At 41.8% G+C, this 16,070-nt stretch overlaps 1 protein-coding gene across 1 annotated transcript in view; it reads right to left on the reverse strand.

Moving 5' to 3' along the window:
* Positions 1–4,901: 4,901 nt before the first annotated feature.
* LOC115422496 (cilia- and flagella-associated protein 74-like) overlaps positions 4,902–16,070 on the reverse strand; it is a 180,189-nt gene continuing 169,020 nt past the window's right edge. The window contains exons 22-27 of the mRNA XM_030138843.1: positions 13,822–13,948; positions 12,399–12,553; positions 12,180–12,309; positions 9,848–9,978; positions 8,202–8,336; positions 4,902–5,103 (exon numbers count right to left, since the gene is read on the reverse strand). Of these exons, the coding sequence (XP_029994703.1) occupies positions 4,999–5,103; positions 8,202–8,336; positions 9,848–9,978; positions 12,180–12,309; positions 12,399–12,553; positions 13,822–13,948 (783 nt within the window). The 3' untranslated portion in view covers positions 4,902–4,998. The remainder of the gene's footprint in view (positions 5,104–8,201; positions 8,337–9,847; positions 9,979–12,179; positions 12,310–12,398; positions 12,554–13,821; positions 13,949–16,070) is intronic.

The following is a 16,070-nucleotide window of genomic DNA, read 5'->3' on the forward strand; positions in this document are numbered from 1 at the left end:
ACCCTGTTATAGAGGCTTGGAACGTGTATCCGATCCTTTTGCTCTTTTCTAATCTTCTGTCACCTTCCACCAGTAGATCCTTCACACAGGGTCATTCAGGACTTAAGGAGGGCCACCAACCCTGACCCCAACCCCACCTGTCCATGCCAAGAGGAGGCCACAAAACATATATTAACATCATTTTCCACTTTAACCACTTTGTTAAATGAACTGCAGACATGCTCATAACTGTCAGTTAGTTTAAATAATGCAGGAGTTCATGGTGTGAGATGTGCATGTTTAATGGGTTTTAATGGGACATAAATGACACTAAGGTGAAGAAAAAAACAGCTCATTATAGACTTATTATGGGATATAAGGTTGAAATTACAATATTTCTATATTTTGTTACATTTTGGGGTGTTCTAAAACTTTTGACCGGTGGTGTATTTATAATACAAAATGTATTATCAACACAGGGAAATTATCAAAAAATCCAAACCTAAAAAGCCACAAATATCCAGAGTGAGACATAAGGGTGAAATCATTTTTTTTTGCCTCTTGGTATTTTGTTTTCATGTGATTTTACTGAAGTGTATGGAGCTGCAGTTCACTAAAAAACAGAGTAAAAGTTGTGGTGGATGAATGGACTGGAGGTGGTTCAGAGGTGCACCACAGAACCGCTGATACCTAGAACAGAAGAGTCCAACCACAGATGAACCTCTGGGATTCATGAGAACACAGATGATGGAGCAGAACCCAGCAGAACCCGGCAGAACCCCAGCAGAACCCAGCAGAACCCCTGCAGAACCCCAGCAGAACCCAGCACAACCCAGCATAACCCCAGCAGAACCCAGCAGAACCCAGCACAACCCAGCATAACCCCAGCAGAACCCCAGCAGAACCCAGCAGAACTCCAGCAGAACCCCAGCAGAACCCAGCACAACCCCAGCAGAACCCAGCACAACCCAGCACAACCCCAGCAGAACCCAGCAGAACCCAGCACAACCCAGCACAACCCAGCATAACCCAGCAGAACTCCAGCAGAACCCCAGCAGAACCCAGCACAACCCAGCACAACCCCAGCAGAACCCAGCAGAACTCCAGCAGAACCCCAGCAGAACCCAGCACAACCCAGCACAACCCAGCATAACCCCAGCAGAACCCAGCATAACCCCAGCAGAACCCAGCAGAACTCCAGCAGAACCCCAGCAGAACCCAGCACAACCCCAGCAGAACCCAGCAGAACTCCAGCAGAACCCCAGCAGAACTCCAGCAGAACCCAGCAGAACCCCAGCACTTCTACATGGACTTGTTCAGTGCTGAATTATTCAGAACATTTGTGAGAAAATCAGCAGCACAAACATGGTAGAAAATCAACTGGTCCTGTTGCTGTAGGACATGATTCTGGAACATACTGTGTGTTGTTTGTGTTCTGTGTCACAAACTGTGTCCTCTTTAATCTCACCGGTCGATCGGTCATGAACTATAGTGAAGGTGTTGTGTCCAGCGTCATCTTCATTGTCATCTTCATCTTCGTTGGCAATTCCTTCAAACATCTTCTCCAAAACTACTGGTTGGATTCATTTCTGATGTCATCTGTATCTTCATTGGGACAAATGTCTACAAAGCTTGTTCAGTTTTTAAAAATTTTGCTTTTAAATTTTTGATGTATTGAAAATGTGCCTTTCCTTCTAATGGTCCATATGCTGATGGTTTATAACAGGGGTCTCAAACTGGAGGTAGAGTCTGGGTCAGGCTTAAGTAGTCCACAAAAAAAGGGTTTCTTTACATTACTCGCAGCTCGTAACATGCACTATTCGATGAACTCACCTTCTTTAAATGTCTTTCCGGCCCTTGCAGTCATCTTACTCACCACGTAGCTGCTTCCACTGCTGCTTCATTCTCTATAGTTGCTTTCTTGAATAAATCTTGTGGCCTCAATAGACATTTTTTCAGATTGGCAACCCGGTTCTTTCTCTCTCGTCTACCTGGTATTTTTTAAAAAACCTCAGCATGTCTAGTTGAATAATGACGTCAAACGGCCGCATGTTTTGACAGAGACATGACTGAACTGGGTGATGGCAGATATTTTCCATCCACTAGGTGTCTCTGTGGAATATGTTTCAGCTAAGTGACTAACGTTCATACTTCCCCAGGTACTTTGGGGTTGGCTAGCTTGAAAGCCGTTGACACCAAATGCCACCAGAAGCTGTCACCAGACTGTCTATGGCAGTGTTGGCTGCTGGTCTTTCAGACAGGGGAAGCTCATTGTCGGCTTACATAAAAAAAATGGTCAAGTTATTTAAACAGAAATTCGTCCCTCCAGTCCTTTTAAAGAAAATGGTCAGTGACCTTATCATACCAAGTAAACAAGAAAACGTTGAAATTATGTTAAATTGAAACAAGGAAGTACAATGAGTGTGTTTTATTTACAGTGCACGAAATGAACAAGTCATTTCATAGTGGTTTCTGTGATTTCCCAGCAGAATGTGTGACGGTATTAAACTGAACTGTGTCAGTGAAGGAGATCTCAAAATAGCTGTCAATCAAACGGGATTCAGCCTTTGAACCGATCCTCGAATCAGCACGTGGAAGCTCAGCGTCCAGCCTGGCCAAGCTCCGCCCAAGCTCCGCCCACAGCTCCATTCACCCCAAGAGACACTGAGCATCCGGGGGCGGGACAACATGGTGGTATTTATCCAATTAGCGTCCAGTTTAGAGTCAGTTTCCAGCAGTTCCACTCAGTCCCATTGAAGTGCATGGACGCTGAGCGTCTACGGACAAATGCACTGAGCAGAGATGGAATGAGAAAACACAGACACGGGAATGGAGGAGAAGTGAACAACATCCAGTCCACTGATCTGGGATCAAACTGATTCTGAACCAACTGGTCTGAGGGATGAACGTGTTCCAACACATTTGGAGTCAATGAAATGAAAACAACTGAACAGATTTAACCATTTAATTCTCATAATTTTAGGGGAAGCTGAGCTTCCACTGCAGTCTATGAGAAATCACCTCTGATCTATGGTAGCCCATAAGTGATAAAAATAAATCAAATTAAAGTGAGGCAAGACTCAGCAAAAAGGTGTGTTTGAGAACTACATGCAGTAACACTAAACTTTGATGTCATGCAGGGGGTCACGAAATATCATCCCGTGGGCCGAAATTGGTCCCTGGGCCGCGAGTTTGAGACCCTTGGTTTATAACATGTAAATGGTTCCAGATATCAGTCCAGTTCCTTTTGATCACCGATAGAAGTCAGATTTTCTCCTCCTCCTGCGTTCTCGTCCAGTGAAAGTACCGCCCACTTCTCTTGGGAACGGACCTATGTTCCCCTTAGACCAGTGTTTTTCAACCTAGGGATCAGGACCCCACGTGGGGTCACCTGGAATTCAAATGGGGTCGCCTGAAATGTCTAGTAATTGATAAAAAATATAAAACTGACTAATAAAACAATCTGTGTTGAGTTGACAGAGCCAATCCCAATCCATAGCAGACAAACTGTGGTTCTGTTTATCTGTCAAATGTTCATTGTGGTCAGTTTCAGATGCTGCAGCTCTTTCATAATTCATAGTTTCAGTTCTTGTTTGTTCAGTATTAATTGTCCTCCTTGTAAATCACAGCTGGACTGACTGGACAGATCCTGACCAAGGAAAATCAAATTCTCACTTTGTGCAGTAATCTACACCTGAATTTACTGCCTCTGTCCACAATAATAGACATTATATAGACTAAATGTCCTCTGAAATTAACATCTATTTGAAACATAGTATAGAAAACTATCACAGGATCAAAAACAAATTAATTTTAGCAACAAAAAAAAGGGTCTGTTTTTAATGTCTGGGGTTGCCAGAAAAGTGTGATGTTAAAATGGGGTCAGGAGTAAAAAAAAGGTTGGAACCACTGGTTTAAACCAAATATTCATCGCTGTGATTCCATAATATTCTACTGTTGTATTCACCACAGACGAAGACCACACAACATAGAAGAGTATTGAAAAAACAAGGAATTTGAATCCAATAATAATTCCTTGCATTTATAGCTCTCTCTCTCTCAATATATATATATATATATATATATGTATATATGTATATATATATATATATATATATATATATATATATATATATATATATATATATATATATATACATATTTATATATATATATATATATATATATATATATATATATATATATATATATAATTTTTTCTGTACCTGAGATGTGACACACCTCTTCACTCAGTTCTAAATAGGCAGCAGTTTATTCAACAACCACCTTTAAACTAAGACTATGTTCAGATGCAGGTAAATGTGTCCACATGTGACCTGGATCTGATCTGTTAAAGACACTTTGAACAGCACTAATCTGACCCAGACCACTTTCATATGTGGTCCTAAATCTGACCCGGACCACTTTCATATGTGGTCCTAAATCTGACCCGGACCACTTTCATATGTGGTCCTAAATCTGATACAGATCTGATATTTTCAATGTGACTTCAGTCTGAACGGCCAGGTCGCATTTATCCGAACTTTACGTCATAGAAATGCAACAAATGTCACGATTCTGCATCCCAGGAATGTTACTTCTGTAAACACAGTGTGTGTCTGTGTGGTCTCGTATTCCATCAGGACCTCTTTAGTGCATGTGGGTCACTTCAGGACCTCTTTAGTGCATGTGGGTCACTTCAGGGTCCCATTCAGTTCAGACTCAAAACTGATAGAAGTCGCATTTAATGTGAATATGAACGAACACACAAAAAAATCAGATTTGACCCAAAAATTCTGAATTGTGCATTAGACCTGCTGTGTGGGCGGAGCCTAATTCCTCAGTTTAATGTAAGAACACACAGAGAAGCGTCCGTTACCAGGAACATCTTTAATAACTCAGTGCCGGTGGACTCCTCAGGGAACGCTGTGTTCATGTACGTACACACAGAATGGGTTCTATACGCTGTCAGAGTGTGTGACGCTGTCAGGCCTTCAGGTAGAGGTCAGAGGTCAGAGGTCAGTCGCTGGCATTGGACACCAAAGCCAAGAGGGTGACTCTGTAGACGTGGATGTGATCCCCCTTTAAGGTTAGAGACACACACGAGTGGACCACGTCATAGGGCTGAAACACACACAGAAACACACAAAAACACACACAGAAACACAACATCAGTCAGTGAACGGCACACACTACACACACTACACACACCACACACACTAGTCTCTTTTCCATTGGACATGTGCACAAAACGTTCCCCATATTTCCTAAATGTGTTAAAAACAGAAGTGTGTAGTGTGGGTTTGTCCATTCAGTCCTGCTGTGCTGCTGAGTTTCTTTCTTGTGGTAGATGTCAGTGTCAGTCCTTCCATAAACATGAACATAAATCTGTGTTGTTTTGAATCTAGAATGCTGGTTCCTCCTCTATCTCCTACTAAATTCTAAACTGATGTGGTTTCCTGCTGTGTTCACACATACACACACATTTGGTTTCAGGCTGGGCAAGTTATTGCGTTATTACTGCGTTAACGTATTCATTAAATAATGCCGACAGTTTTTTTTCCTCTCCCGTTAATGCGGTTTTATTCTAACTCCTATTCTTCTGCTTGTGTGCGTGTAGCGATTAGCTGCAGATAGACAACAGGTTTACCAAGAAAAGCCGGACCCCAAAAACTTGTGTCCAAATCTGTTCCTGTAGACTCACTGTAAAACTGACACATACAAACTAAATATGTCTGAGTTCTGTTCACTGCCTTAGTACATTTACATGGCATTATACATTTAAATGAATGGGAAAAAGACTGCTAGCTTGATGCTAACTTGAATGGGAAAATCCATAGACATGCTAACGAATAGCATTTACGGATTAATTTAAGATTTACAACGTCTTTTTATCCAGAAACAAAGGTTCACATCAGAGATATTTCATACTATTCATTCTGACAACAACTGAACAGAAAATACTCACAGGCAAACATTTTTGGGGGCCATACAAACAAAGTGAAAGAAACGTGTCTGTTAGTTCCTTCTTATGTCTGAACTGACTACGGGAACACCGAATGGACAAAACATACATTAGTGCAACTTATTCCCACCACTAGAGGGCCCCCTTTGTTTACTTTGCACAACTGAACATCACATCTTCTTTTTACAGTCCGTTGCTGTGGCTCTGTGAACACTCGTAGGTAAACCATGGGTCACAGGAACAGGAGGATGTGGATCAGGGTCGGTTTGACAGTTGGCGTCATCATGTGTTTCAACCAATGACAGCATTTGGGGCGAGCTTAAGACTTCTGTCAATCACTCACAACCGGAAATAAACATGTGTGGACATAAACATGTGTAACAGTAGCGGTCTGTTCCATGGACATTTTCATTTTAAATGTCTTCAGATGGTGGGGGGGGGACACAGGTGTTTGGAAGCACTGACATGTGCAATTATTTTTATCAGCGGAGTACTGCAGTCTGAAATATCACTGAAAGGAAATACACACTGTTGATGCAGGCAACCCCCCCTGCATATAACTATGCGATTAATCATGATTAATCCCAGAAATCCACACGATTGACTGTGATTAAGAATTTCAATTGTTGCCCAACACTAGTTTGGTTTAAACTCTTCTTTTCTTGTTCTAACATCTGTCCACATCTGTTGGTTTTGGTCATGTGACTCTAGTTGGACTCAAAGGTCTTTCCATTACAGTTTTGTGTGATATATCATTTTAACTACACCTGAAAAACCACCTCTTGAAAAACAAGAGTTTTGGCAAAATTGTTGTTTTTCCATTATGCAAATTTTTTACGCACAAGTTCTATTCACACAGTTTGAGGGTCAATGGAAAAGAGACTAGTGACAAAACCTGACAGTTGTACAGACGCATTTACAGTAGATGTTACAAAAATATGATGACACATGTTTTAATAACTGATGACAAAAATGACATATGTACTGTATGGAATAATGCTGCCTGCACGTGCCATTGGAAGTATGGTAAAAACTAGGTACAAACTCAGAAACTGCACATGAACGCCACCTCATGTTGTATTTCCACTGGAGAACCTTTGACATTCAGACCAATATGATCATAAATAAAATAATAACACGGAGGAAGTGGAACATGAATGCCATTGTCTTTTGTATTGTCCTTTATATGATGAACTGAGAGCTTCTTTGTTTAATGAGATGTTCATCTGAAATCCTGATCTGTTCTGGAGCACTGATGACGACAAGATGAAATGGTTTAGTTCAAATGTATATAAATGAGCAGTATTTATTTGTTTGTTGAATTAAATATTGACTTCAGTGTTGGAACTTCTGTGTCTAAACTGTTGCACCAGATGCTTATTATCTCCTCCAGGAGGTTTTGTGATCACTTTGCTTTATGTGTTTGTGTGTTTGTTTGTTAGCAACTTTAGTGTAAAACTCTTCCACCCATCTTTCCCAAATCTTCCCCACAGATAGGCCTAGGCCCTGGGACCAACCCAGTCCATTTTGGTCCCAGTAGGACAAAGTTCAAGGTCACAGCAAGGTCACAACATCTACAATTTTCCTGTCATCATTGAGACATTTTTGAAAATTCATGAAAAATTCAAAACGACTCCGATTAGCCTCCAATTGGATCCACCTGTAGCTTAGAACAATATCTTGTATCTGGAACTAAATTGTCCACATCCACTGTGGAATGTGGACTCTGTGGACATTTACACTGAACATTAAAAATCCCGTTTACCACACATTTAAAATTAGAACTTAACTAATATTGATGTGAATTGAATCTAATTGGACAGACACATGACTGGGACCAGATTCAGCTGTTTCTGCTGTATGGAACAACCTGGAAACTGTGGAATTTACACAGAAATAGTCGATCCACACATGCACAGTGTTCAGGGTGAAGGAGGAGGTTTACGTTCTCTGAACACTTGTTTTTTACTTCTAACCCATAGGGGGCGCCCAACAGCGGTGCTCATCCTGTTGAATTCCCCCTGATGGGACAGGTCCGTCCTCACCTTGTGTCCCCCTGATGGGACAGGTCCGTCCTCACCTTGTGTCCCCCCTGATGGGACAGGTCCGTCCTCACCTTGTGTCCCCCTGATGGGACAGGTCCGTCCTCACCTTGTGTCCCCCTGATGGGACAGGTCCGTCCTCACCTTGTGTCCCCCCTGATGGGACAGGTCCGTCCTCACCTTGTGTCCCCCTGATGGGACAGGTCCGTCCTCACCTTGTGTCCTCGCTGTGGTCTCCATGTTATGCTGATAGTGCGTGTATGTCCCGCCTCCACGCTGCCTCTGATTGGCTCCACACTGAAGCCCTGCTGCTGCAGCGACGTCACATGATCCCAGTGAAAGTCAGCGCTCTGAAACGAGGGGACACAGGTGGGTTCTGCTGGTCTGAACCCAGCCCCTGGTTCTGTCACATACACATCAGCTGGAGGACACGTGGACTGGGTTCAACACCTGGGTTCATGGTCTTTGGAACCGGGCACAGAACTAAGACTGGGACCCATTCACACATTTGACAAACCAGAACCAGTACAGAACCAGTACTGGTCTCTGGACCAGTTCAACTAGAGTCCACAACAACAAGAGTTTCCATCTGAACTCAAACAGGCACTGGGACATGGGTTCTGCCACGGTTCTGTCCACAGCTGCACTCCTGTGTGACCAAGACCTGGGGTGGATGAGGGTCAGACCATCCTAAAGACTCTCAACGGGGTTCAGGTCTGGACTCAGCATGGTTTAGGTCTGGACTCTGTGGTTCTGGTCTGGACTCAGTGGTTTGGGTCTGGACTTGGTGGTTCAGGTCTGGACTCTATGGTTCAGGTCTGGACTCTATGGATCAGGTCTGGACTCAGCAGTTCTGGTCTGGACTCAGTGGGTCTGGACTCGGCAGTTCTGGTCTGGACTCGGTGGTTCTGGTTTGGACTCTATGGTTCAGGTCTGGACTCAATGGTTCAGGTCTGGACTTTGTGGTTCTGGTCTGGACTTGGTGGTTCAGGTCTGGACTCGGTGGTTCGGGTCTGGACTCTGTGGTTCAGGTCTGGACTCGGTGGTTCAGGTCTGGACTCTGTGGTTCCGGTCTGGACTTTGTGGTTCATGTCTGGACTCGGTGGTTCTGGTCTGGACTTTGTGGTTCTGGTCTGGACTCGGTGGTTCTGGTCTGGACTTAGTGGTTCAGGTCTGGACTCGGTGGTTCTGGTCTGGACTTTGTGGTTCTGGTCTGGACTCGGTGGTTCTGGTCTGGACTTAGTGGTTCAGGTCTGGACTCATCAAACCCTGCTGACCCTTACAGGTTCAGTCCTCCATGGGGTGAATTTGTTAAATCCACATTCAGTCACAGTTTGATCACATGAGGACCACACCAGTAAAAGAACAGAATAATAACCTGTACATAAAGACAACTTACTTAAAAAAGTAAAATAACATGAAAATATTTACACTTACAAACTATCCTTCCACAAAAAATGTGAAAAATCAGAATAAATCTGAAATGTCTAAAAAAAAAAAATCTGTGTATTTGTACCATATTCTGTCTGTTATTACATGTTTTGTTTATTTCTAGATTCACTGTGACCTGTACGTTATATGTACATGTGGAAATGGTGAACTGAGGCAGAATATTATTAAAAATGCACCTATTTTTCTTAAATGTCAGGTTGTTCATATTTGTTCCAGTTATTCACATTTTTTAAAGGATAGTTTACAGATGTAAATAGTTTAATAATGTAATGTCACTTGTTTCACACTAAAACACAGAGTAGATCTGACATTATTAATAGTTTATTCTGTTGTTCTTTCAGTGGTGTGTGTGTGTGTGTGTGTGTGTGTGTGTGTGTGTGGGGGGGGGGTCAGTGGTTAGCGGACCCACCTTCTTACTGGACTGTGTGGAGCGGATGCAGCCCACCTGCAGCCCTCGGACCACAGGTTGGACCACCCCGGCGTCACAGCGGGCCTTCAGGGTCAGCGTCACAGGGATGGACGTGTGCGCCTCCGACGCTCCTACAAACACAGGACACGAGCTGTAACCCTGTCAGGCATGAATTATGAGGAACGTAGTTGAGTTTTTTTCCTGAGTGTTTTTATTTCTCTTTCGGCATGAATAAAAAACAATGCAATTGATTTTTTTTTTTTTTTTTATGAACGTCTTTTTCACAGAGTTACAAAAATGTCCACTCAGCTGGACACCAAGCATTTAATTTTTTGAAGAAAAAAAAACATGTATTTAAAACCCATGATCAGAAAATGAAATACTGTGCAAAAACTATGAAATGAAAACATTTTTCATGCAGCTAATCTGATGTTTTCTCACATTTTAACATACTCTAATACTAGTTATTTCTAACTTCATGCAGATAATATGGAAAAAGACAGTACTGGTCTGAATGTCAGTGTATGGGATGGTGCATAAGTGTCCACTGTGTGCTGAAATGCAACTAAAACAACAAAACCCATGAATATATAAGAGAACAGCTGGAGAAGAACTGTCCACTGGAGTGACCACTATGCATGAAAGGGTTAATTCATTTATTTATTTTTTTTGGTAATTCTTCTTTTTTTAAATAATCTTTTTATTGGTTTTTCAGATTTTATGAACATGAACAGAAAGAGCAACGAATGACAAAACATACAAAAAGAAAAAGAAAATCCCCAAACTAACGATGATAAATTCGAAAAGTTAGATAACAGAGAAAATAAAAGATAAATAAAATTCAATAATAAATAAATAGATAATAATAAATATGTAAATATATACAAGACACAAGGATTTGATAGAAGACAGATAAATGAGTAGCACATATGAAACAGAAACAGCCAACGTCCTCCAGGAACAAATGATGAGTCTGTCAGGAGTTCAGCCCAGAGCCTCCGACATGAGTCTGATCTGTGGTTTAGATCATGTGTCAGCTTCTCAAGAGGAAAAACAGCTGATATCTGTGATAGCCACACATCTACTGTAGGAACCTGACGAGCGGAACACTGTAACAGGATAAACCGTTTAACCAGAAATAAGAGAAACTGTTAACAAAGGTTTGGAATCTGTGTCGGAAAGACAGTCTGGATTAAAGCTGCACATGTATCGTCTGAGCATCGCGATGTACGTGTACGCAATACTCACTGCTGTACGATCTCTACACACGACTGCACCCACAAAACTGCAATGGAAAGACCTTTTACCCCAACTAGAGTCAGGTGGATTTAAAAAAAAAAAAAAAAAAAAAAAAAAAGATGTTGACGGACATTACAACAAGTGAAGAAGAAAAGTTTTAAAAGAAACATGATGCAGTATGTGTGGACACACCAGGAAACCCAGTCATTTTTTAATCTAGTAGCAGATAGAGGGGTAATATAGAATATATAATAACGATAATGCATATATCTGTAAATCAACACCATATTTACGTTTGTCGCCATGTTTATGGAATGACTTCTCGTGTCATCCTGCGATAATAAATAAACAAATCATCACATTTGTTATTTAATGGATAAACTGACATTATGCACTTCTGTTTTTTCGACATTTAGTAAATATGGGTAAAGTTTCGCACATATGTCCAATGGAAAAGCGACTATTCATATAATTACTGTAACGTTGCTGTTCTTGATAAACCTGATCTGCACAAACATGTTTGAGTGTAAATTAATTGCTAGACTGTAATTAACAGTTTTCTTAAAAAAAATTTTTTTTTGCATAGTATCTCCATGAAGTGAGTAGTAACTAGTATTCGAGTATGTTAAAATGTGAGAAAACATCAGGTTAGCTGCATTAAAAATATTTTTATTTCATAGTTTTCACACAGTATATCACTTTCTGATACTGTGTTTTAAATACATGTGTCTTTGCTTCAAAAATTAAAGGTGAGTGGACAGTTTTGTAACTCCATGAAAAATAGGTTCATTAAAAAATTGCATTCACATTGTTTTTTTCATGCCTTAAGAGGAATAAAAACACTCAGGAAAAAATCTTGACTAAGGTTCTCATAATTCATGCATCAAAGGGTTAAAGTCATCAGAGGTCATGAACTTTAACCCCTGGGTCCAGGCTGTCAGTCATTTTAGACCAGGTTCTACGTTCAGCCCAGTAGGAGCTCAGATGGACCGGACCAGGAAAATAAGACAAAAGTCCTAAATAAACACTGACAAGTCCAAGCACTGACTCTGTTTAAGGATGTCAGACTGACATGAACGGACCCAGACTGTACCTGTGGGCGGGGGGGCGGTGGTCAGAGGCGGGACCAGGGACTCGACGGGCAGCGTGGGCGGGTCTGCTCCACACACGTACACGTTGTGTGACGCGGCCGCGCCCTTCACGTCCACCTCACACACGGTCCTCTGGTGGACAGACAGGACAGGGTTAGTGACGGGCTCTGACCGGCACAGGCTGCGGTCAGCGGCTGAGGTGTGGCTGACGTCCTGCTGACCCCGTCCATCAGCTCCACGGTCAGTCTGGCTCTGCACAGTTCAGACGGCTGATGGGGACGGAAGGCGACGCTGATGTCCTCAGTCTGTCCTGGAGCGACGCTGCCCTCTGCTGGCACCACACTGAACCCACTCAGCCCACTGGAGCTCTGAGCTCCTGCACAGACCAGCACCAGCACAGCCACAGTCAGAATACGTCAGTAATCCCAGGGGGAAATTATCCTGTGTTAGAATTGTTCCATTTAAGTAGAATAAACTGTGCAATAAACCGTATCCCTGTTCAACCTGTAGCATGATCGACATAGGCACAACTGTTAATAGTATATATAGCGTTTTCCATTTGTCCTTATTTTTTTGATTTTGCACTTCTTCTGCTCTTGTGTGCTTTTTGTAATCCGCTGCTGTAACCTGGAATTTCCCTCTGTGAGACAAATAAAGGCATAAATAAAAGCACATCTTATCTTATCTTAATAAAAAGTAGCAGGAAAGAAATTGTCAACAGAAATAAATAAATATATATATATACTGGCTAAGATGTGCTTAGAGGTTTTATTTGTGTCTGTGTTCATATTAAATCAGTCTCAGTGAATCCAAAGGAACTTTGTGTTGGTAAATGACAGTTGTTCAAATGGACAGGATTTCAGTTCTGTTCAACATGTTGATGCTCATATGAACTATGTTTTCAGCTCAAAAATGAACCATTTCAGCACAATTAATGCTCAAAATGTCACAAATGGACAAGTTCTATTTGAACTGAACTGAGCTGAAAAACAAATCTTCTCTTCTTTTAGATTCCCCAGTTTTTCTTCCCAGATTCTCTCCTCCATATCACATGTTTTATTTGTACAGGTTCAATCTGGAGTATGGTGCTGATCCATCCTGCTTCTGTTCCACCAATACATACATGAAGAATGGCACACAGCACTGTTTACATCAACACTTTTACAATAAGAAGCATTTTATTAAAAAAAAAAAAAAAAAAAAAAAAAAAAAAAAAAAAAAAATATATATATATATATATATATATATATATATATATATATATATATATATATATATATATACACACACATTAATTATTTATTTAAGAAATTAATAATCCCGAATAATATTTTTGTTATAGTATAATGAAAATACAGCATTTTGGGAAAATGGCAACAAGAAAAATTTACACGTTGTACACAAAAGATAATATTATTACAATTAATAAGATATTAATATAAGATCTCTCTCTCTCTCTCTCTCTCTCTCTCTATATATATATATATATATATATATATATATATAGACAGACAGACAGACAGAGACAGACAGACAGACAGACAGATAGATAGATAGATGTTAACACACATAGTTTCAGCTTCATTTCCTCCACACCTCACTGGTATATTTGTAATATTAGGTGCAGTGTTACTTCCACCTTACCCACAGTTGGCTGAATGTCTGTGCCCTGGAGGAGGTCCAGTACATCAGGTCCAGACCATGGACCGGATGGAGCCAGACCGGCCAACCGGACCCTGAAGCCCACCTGGACTGCAGACCTGTTCTGTAGCTGCAGGAACACACACACACACACAGTGTCAGGACCAGTATCTGTACCTGCATGAACGCATCTAAGAATCAATGTTGTAGAAGATGACGGTGTTTCCATGGTAACTACAGAGCCTCTGAACATCCAAATATGGTCATATCTGATGACCATGAAAAGATGAAGAACTGTATTTGACACTAATTATTCACATGGATTGATAGGATTAATGGATCAACAGGAATTAAACAGTTTAGATCAGTAGATGGTTTAGTTTAAAGGTGGACGTTTGGGTCTTTAAGGGTTAAAGGTGGACGTTTGGGTCTGTAAGGGTTAAAGGTGGACGTTTGGGTCTGTAAGGGTTAAAGGTGGACGTTTGGGTCTGTAAGGGTTAAAGGTGGACGTTTGGGTCTTTAAGGGTTAAAGGTGGACGTTTGGGTCTGTAAGGGTTAAAGGTGGACGTTTGGGTCTGTAAGGGTTAAAGGTGGACGTTTGGGTCTTTAAGGGTTAAAGGTGGACGTTTGGGTCTTTAAGGGTTAAAGGTGGGTGTGTGGGTCTGTAAGGGTTAAAGGTGGATGTTTGGGTCTGTAAGGGTTAAAGGTGGACGTTTGGGTCTTTAAGGGTTAAAGGTGGACGTTTGGGTCTTTAAGGGTTAAAGGTGGGTGTGTGGGTCTGTAAGGGTTAAAGGTGGATGTTTGGGTCTGTAAGGGTTAAAGGTGGACGTTTGGGTCTTTAAGGGTTAAAGGTGGACGTTTGGGTCTGTAAGGGTTAAAGGTGGACGTTTGGGTCTGTAAGGGTTAAAGGTGGACGTTTGGGTCTTTAAGGGTTAAAGGTGGATGTTTGGGTCTTTAAGGGTTAAAGGTGGACGTTTGGGTCTGTAAGGGTTAAAGGTGGATGTTTGGGTCTTTAAGGGTTAAAGGTGGACGTTTGGGTCTGTAAGGGTTAAAGGTGGACGTTTGGGTCTTTAAGGGTTAAAGGTGGATGTTTGGGTCTTTAAGGGTTAAAGGTGGACGTTTGGGTCTTTAAGGGTTAAAGGTGGGTGTGTGGGTCTTTAAGGGTTAAAGGTGGACGTTTGGGTCTTTAAGGGTTAAAGGTGGACGTTTGGGTCTGTAAGGGTTAAAGGTGGACGTTTGGGTCTTTAAGGGTTAAAGGTGGACGTTTGGGTCTGTAAGGGTTAAAGGTGGACGTTTGGGTCTGTAAGGGTTAAAGGTGGACGTTTGGGTCTTTAAGAGTTAAAGGTGGACGTTTGGGTCTTTAAGGGTTAAGGGTGGACGTTTGGGTCTGTAAGGGTTAAAGGTGGACGTTTGGGTCTGTAAGGGTTAAAGGTGGACGTTTGGGTCTTTAAGGGTTAAAGGTGGACGTTTGGGTCTTTAAGGGTTAAAGGTGGACGTTTGGGTCTTTAAGGGTTAAAGGTGGGTGTGTGGGTCTGTAAGGGTTAAAGGTGGACGTTTGGGTCTTTAAGGGTTAAAGGTGGACGTTTGGGTCTGTAAGGGTTAAAGGAGGACGTTTGGGTCTTTAAGGGTTAAAGGTGGACGTTTGGGTCTGTAAGGGTTAAAGGTGGGTGTGTGGGTCTTTAAGGGTTAAAGGTGGACGTTTGGGTCTTTAAGGGTTAAAGGTGGGTGTGTGGGTCTTTAAGGGTTAAAGGTGGACGTTTGGGTCTGTAAGGGTTAAAGGTGGACGTTTGGGCCTTTAAGGGTTAAAGGTGGGTGTGTGGGTCTTTAAGGGTTAAAGGTGGGTGTTTGGGTCTTTAAGGGTTAAAGGTGGGTGTGTGGGTCTTTAAGGGTTAAAGGTGGGTGTTTGGGTCTTTAAGGGTTAAAGGTGGGTGTTTGGGTCTTTAAGGGTTAAAGGTGGGTGTTTGGGTCTTTAAGGGTTAAAGGTGGATGTTTGGGTCTGTAAGGGTTAAAGGTGGATGTTTGGGTCTTTAAGGGTTAAAGGTGGACGTTTGGGTCTGTAAGGGTTAAAGGTGGACGTTTGGGTCTTTAAGGGTTAAAGGTGGATGTTTGGGTCTTTAAGGGTTAAAGGTGGACGTTTGGGTCTTTAAGGGTTAAAGGTGGGTGTGTGGGTCTGTAAGGGTGAAAGGTGGACGTTTGGGTCTTTAAGGGTTAAAGGTGGACGTTTGGGTCTGTAAGGGTTAAAGGTGGACGTT

The sequence above is a fragment of the Sphaeramia orbicularis genome, chromosome 7 (assembly GCF_902148855.1).
Source record: "Sphaeramia orbicularis chromosome 7, fSphaOr1.1, whole genome shotgun sequence".
NCBI lineage: Eukaryota > Metazoa > Chordata > Actinopteri > Kurtiformes > Apogonidae > Sphaeramia > Sphaeramia orbicularis.